Source organism: Adiantum capillus-veneris, chromosome 26 (assembly GCF_014529385.1).
Source record: "Adiantum capillus-veneris isolate H3 chromosome 26, ASM1452938v2, whole genome shotgun sequence".
Classification (NCBI taxonomy): domain Eukaryota; kingdom Viridiplantae; phylum Streptophyta; class Polypodiopsida; order Polypodiales; family Pteridaceae; genus Adiantum; species Adiantum capillus-veneris.
In genome coordinates this window covers 134954539-134959981 of record NC_140956.1, presented here as the reverse complement: position 1 = coordinate 134959981, position 5443 = coordinate 134954539, and the positions used below count along the sequence as shown (strand labels likewise).

Below are 5443 nucleotides of genomic sequence, written 5' to 3'. Positions count from 1 at the left end.
CCCTACTAATTTCTCTGAGCTTTGTGTGTTTTCTCAACTACAAATCTAGAATTTAGAAGTAAACCTCAAAATTTGTAGGTGGGATGACACTTAATCTAGGTTTTTTTTCGAGCACTTGGATATAGAGTGCTTTTCTCCATGTATCAATGTTTGTGGTTTAGGATGCCACATATGTCTGAAAGGAGAATGGTGAGGGCAAGGAAGCTCTAAGTACTTTTCACATGAGGCAAGGTGAGGGCATGTGTATGGATACAATGGTGTATCCTTACATCTCAAAGGTATATGGCATCATGCAAGTATTTGACATGAGCAAACTAAAATGGCTATTCAAGGGCTCTTTAAAAAAAAACTTTTTGTTTGAAAAATGTTTTGGTCAACATGTACACCATATTTAAATGTAGCCTCTTGGAATGCACTTATGTGGCCCTTAGCACCCCCATTCTTAGGGGTTCTTGCTCTTTGGGGTCACTTTCGAAGGAGGTAAATTTATTATATTTACATTAAACTTAGATTTTCTTCGAGCACTCAGGTACACAATGCTTTTTTCAAAATTTTGGAAAAACTACCTATGAGAATTTTTAGAGGCACATTTATTGTATTTGATGGTTTTAACGCTAAGTTTTTCTAAACTTTGTAGGAGTTCTTACCTTCAAATCTATTATTTAGAGGTAATTCTCAAAATTTGTAGGTTAGATTAGACTGAATGTAGGTTTTTTTTTAGCATTGAGATACACAATACTTTCTCCCAAGAACTTGAAAAAGCTAAGTATGAGAATTTTTAGAGGCAAATTTACTATATTAGAGGTTAGATTACACTGAATGTAGGTTTTTTTTTAGCACTGAGATACACAATACTTTCTCCCAAAAACTTGGAAAACTTACGTATAAGAAATTTTAGAGTCAAATTTACTATATTTGAAGGTTTTATTTTGCAGGTTGGATCACATTAAACCTAGGTTTCTTTTTAGCACTTAAATACACAATATTTTTCCCAAAAAACTTGGAAAACCTATATATGATTACAATAAGCGTACACTCAAATACATTTCTAGGTGGGATTGCACTAAACCTAGCCCTTTTTAGAGTTTTAGTAGGGAGAGGAAGGTGTTTCAGTGCCTTATGCATTATTTGTTGAAGGTGTCATTGATCCAACATCTAACGATGATGGTGAAGAGGGAGATGGAGATTATCCCTCATCTAGACCTTGCAAGATGTCTAACACATTAATGCTTTCTTAAAGTGCTGGTTTGCGTGAATGTCGGATGTGTATGGAGATGATCCATTGAAGGCTAGTGGGCCAGCAACATGCTTCGATGTCCATAAACCATTCTTCATCTCTTTCTACATCAAGTTAGGGGCCAATCCCATGGACTCGAGAATGTCGAGTCTAATGTATAAGTCATCCAATGAGCAAACATGAGCTATGCTTCTTTTCACCTCTTCTAAAGGCTTGGAACTATCCATCTTTAGCATACCAGCTCGATGTGAGTGCAACCAAGTGGTGATGGTACTCCTCACAAGATGGGCTCATTGGGTGGCAATGACACTACACATCTTCTTCACTTCCATCTCCACAACTGCATCTCTCAGACGTGGTACACATAGGTATGATCATCTTCCATCTTGACCAAAACTGTGCAGCAGCTCCTTTGAGCTAATTAAGGTTAAATTCTCCGTCATCATGGAGATAGCAGGCCCTCTGTAGCTCTCTTTTTTCTTAGACAATTATACTGTGTGTGTGTGTGTGTAGCATGCTGCCTAACAAGAAGCGACTTCTATTGTATGACGAACACCATAAAAGTTGGAGACTTCATGAATTGGGAGAAAAGCTCAAGAAAAAAGTTAATTGCACCTACAAATTTTGAAACTTTACCACTAAATTTTAAATTAGAAGGTAAGAAAACCTTCAAAATATGAAGGAATTTAATATTTAAAGTTTTTTTGGGCACCGGAGAGGGAGAGGGAGAGAGAATTAAGCAACTACCATCAACCTAAAGAACTATCCAATTAAACAAAGAGAAGGGAGGAGGAGGAGGAAAATATAAATATTAATCTTTGTGTGTGTGTGTGTGTGTTCTCTTCAATAGCTATAAAGAACCTAGATCTATTGAATAAGGGCTAGAAAATCCTATGTAATAATAGCTATAAAGAACTTAGATCCATTGAATAAGGGCTAGAAAATCCTATGTAATGTGTGAGAAGCTGCCAAGCTTGGTATTAAAGGAATATTTGTTGCTTCTTGCATGTATATTTTTATTTTAGAATCCATAGAGAGATGTTGTGAATCATTTTTTTTGAAATTCAAAAGAGTGTATACATGTAGAATAATGGAATCTATATAATTTTTCACCTTTGTAGTTGTAAGAATAGAGGACATGCATTTCCTAGCCACAGCAACGCGCAGGTCACATACTAGTATATTGTATAGATTGGACAGTACGGCTTGAAAATTAAGGGTAAAGCAGCGAATCTAAAGTGTGAGAGAGCGATTTCCTTGCGTCCGGCTACATCATGTGCGCAATGAAGCCCGTGCGGCAGCAGCTCCGTAGTTAATCTTCATGTGCGCACCCTTGAGGGACTCCTAGCTGTGCAGTCTGAAAGGCTCCACGTTCAACGTGCTCTATCATTGGTCCAACGAGGCAACTCTCAAATGTTGTGCGCTCAATGCTCATGCGTTCCATCTTCCACGTCGCCCTTTCAAGCAGTATAATAGTTAGATTAGATTAGTTTTGTAGAATTCATATTACCTAGAAGGTTTCGAGATCAAATTAGCCATAGACGTTGTGAAGGCACATCTCTGTAGAGTAGCAGGGCGCCATGGATCCTGTCCCGGAAGACAGCAGAGAAGGTGCAGGGCAGTCCTTAAGCCCCCCTTCCCACGCACTTCTGCTGCCTTACTCAGATCAGGGCCACATCAATCCTTTGATGCAGCTGGGCATCCGCTTGGCTGCACAAGGCGTGCAAATAACCATGGCCGTACCAGAACACGTCCATGCCAAGCTTGTGCACGGCCAGCAGCAGCAAATGGCAACCGATAACAACCTTCAAATTGTGGGCATCAAGCATGGTCTGCCACCGCACTTAACCATGAGGGAAAAGAAGGAGGACTTCGACTTCAGTATGGAAGAGGGGGCGCTAGAGCTGGTTCATGCGCTGGCGTCGCAAGGCCGGCCCGTGACCTGTATAGTGGGCGATTTCTTTCTTCACTGGACGTCCTCTCTGGCTGCGAGGGCATCGCTCCCAGAGTTTGTTTTCTGGCCCCAATGCGCCTCCGTGCTCTCCATATACTTGAATGTGGACGCTATTGTGGCGGCCGGCTACGACCCCTTCAAGGGCAATGGTCTCTCTCTCTCTCTCTCTCTCTCTCACCCACCACACACACACACACACACACACACACACACACACGCACAGACACCCTTTTCACTTTGTCACAATCCTTGATGTTCTGCGCAGTGAGGGCAACAGCCCCAAGTGAAAACACGGGGTTGGAGACAATCTGTATTCCGGGTTTGCCCTTGCCAATACACCCTGCAGATATGCCTTTCGAATTTCCCTTCGAGGATGGCTTGCTATGGATCCAGAAGATGCTGGCAGACCGTTTGAGTCGCATGGGGGAGTCACAGGGTGTGATCTGCAACTCCTTTGAGGCCCTGGAGGCAGATGCACTAAAGGCCCTCACCCTCCGATTTCAGAGCGCCAAGCCTCATCCACTGTATGGCCGTTGCTGGCCCAGGTAAGCACTCTGTGGTACTCAAATAGTTGTACCTAACAGTGCACATCTTTTGTTTGAGCTCCACTTCTGTTGAATAATGGAATTTGCAGATCGGGCAGCATGCGACTGGTGGGGCCTCTGGTACCCAGGGCAGCATTTGGCGGCGAGTCCTGCGCAGAAGAGGCGCGGGTGAGCTTGTGGCGGGAGGAAGTGGAGGCGTGCAAAGAGTGGCTGGACTTGCAACCTGCCTCATCGGTACTCTTCGTGGCGTTTGGAAGCATGACGCCTATCACTGTATCGCAAGTGCGAGAGCTGGCCTTGGGCCTTGCTGCCACCGGTCAAAGGTTTCTCTGGGTTCTTCGTGAGCACGCTATCAGACCGGAGAAGATGGGGGAGCCTGGCCATGGGCCTGGTCATGGGCCGCCGCCGCCGCCGCCCATGGAGGCGATGGCATTGGAGGCCGTGCTCCCGCAGGGTTTCCTGGAGCAGAACCGCCACGTGTGCAAATTGGTCCGTTGGGCACCCCAGGCATTGGTGCTTTCCCACCCGGCCGTGGGTGGCTTCTTTTCACACTGCGGCTGGAACTCCACCTTGGAGAGTATCTGCAGCGGGGTGCCCATTCTTGGGTGGCCCTCCATGAATGACCAGTTCACCAACTGCTGGCTCGCTACGCACGTCTGGAAGATGGGCCTCACACTCGATCGCAACCAGGAAAACCATGCTTCCAGGGATGACGTAGAGAGGGCCGTGAGGCAACTTATGGAGGGGCCCCTTTCAACAAGCATGCGTGCAAGAGCCAAGGAGCTTGGACATTTGGCCCGCAAATACCATAGTGCCAGCTCTTCTATCGTGGAGGACATGCGCAGGAGCCAAGGAGCTAGCCCGCACAGACCATAGTGCCGTCTCTTCTATCGTGGAGGACATACGCAAGGGCCTCCCTCCTAATTTGGTCTTGAAATGATGTCCGTTGTGTCTCCTGCCTTGGCCAAATGTGAGAGGTATGATCAATGTTCGTGTTATATTATATCATATAAACCTTGCGAAAAACAAAACATGGCCAAATGGTTAAAGACAATACAAGCTCCCCAAATTTTTTAGTATGTGGGAACATGTCTTTTCTCAATGTTCATGAGATTGATGTGTTTACTTTGCTGATGCCTTAACAGAAGATACATCACTAGGGTAATTTGTCAGTCATTCGTACAAAAGATAGCCAACAAGCATGTATTATTCTACCATGATATGAAGAATAATAAGAGATATATATGTAAAAATTGTTAAGGGAAGTTTAATGTCTATGTGCTGCTTCTTGTCATTGTATCTTGAAAGACGAGCAGTTTTACCATCTACCCAACCATTGCTTTGCCTCATCACACAACCTAGTCTTAATTATGAGTATCTATGAATGCCATCAAAAGGCTTTCTACTTTCCCTTTGTCACTTCATTAGATACTCATCCTTGTGCTCTTGTTCATCTACGATTAGCTTTGGTGATCGTATTGAAAAGGTCGTTCACAAACCACTCTTGGGATAACAAAGTGGTAATCTTTTTTTTTCAATGGTAGCATGTTACTCCCTAGAAGGCTATTGCAGGAGGACGTGGGCCTGGTGCGAGATCTGAGGGAGGCAACACGTTGATAGCATGCTTGTCTTTGATAGTCCAACATGCAGTTGCTACCTAGAGAGAGAGAGAGAGAGAGAGAGAGAGAGAGAGAGAGAGTAGTTTGT

At 44.3% G+C, this 5443-nt stretch overlaps 1 protein-coding gene across 1 annotated transcript; it reads left to right on the top strand.

The window, feature by feature from the left end:
• The first annotated feature begins 2725 nt into the window (after nucleotides 1–2725).
• Nucleotides 2726–5030, top strand: LOC147424242 (mogroside I-E synthase-like). Its single transcript, XM_086501939.1, has 3 exons — nucleotides 2726–3340; nucleotides 3457–3736; nucleotides 3826–5030. Exons 1-3 carry the CDS (start codon nucleotides 2818–2820, stop codon nucleotides 4610–4612), a joined length of 1590 nt encoding a protein of 529 aa, XP_086358065.1. The 5' UTR covers nucleotides 2726–2817; the 3' UTR covers nucleotides 4613–5030.
• The last annotated feature ends 413 nt before the right edge of the window (nucleotides 5031–5443 follow it).

Bases quoted from the DNA above. Each gene is read 5' to 3' on its own strand.
- LOC147424242 (XM_086501939.1), top strand. From the start codon at position 2,818: ATGGATCCTGTCCCGGAAGACAGCAGAGAAGGTGCAGGGCAGTCCTTA. The intron at 3,341-3,456 runs GTCTCTCTCTCT...TGTTCTGCGCAG, and splicing joins CGACCCCTTCAAGGGCAATG to TGAGGGCAACAGCCCCAAGT. The intron at 3,737-3,825 runs GTAAGCACTCTG...TGGAATTTGCAG, and splicing joins TATGGCCGTTGCTGGCCCAG to ATCGGGCAGCATGCGACTGG.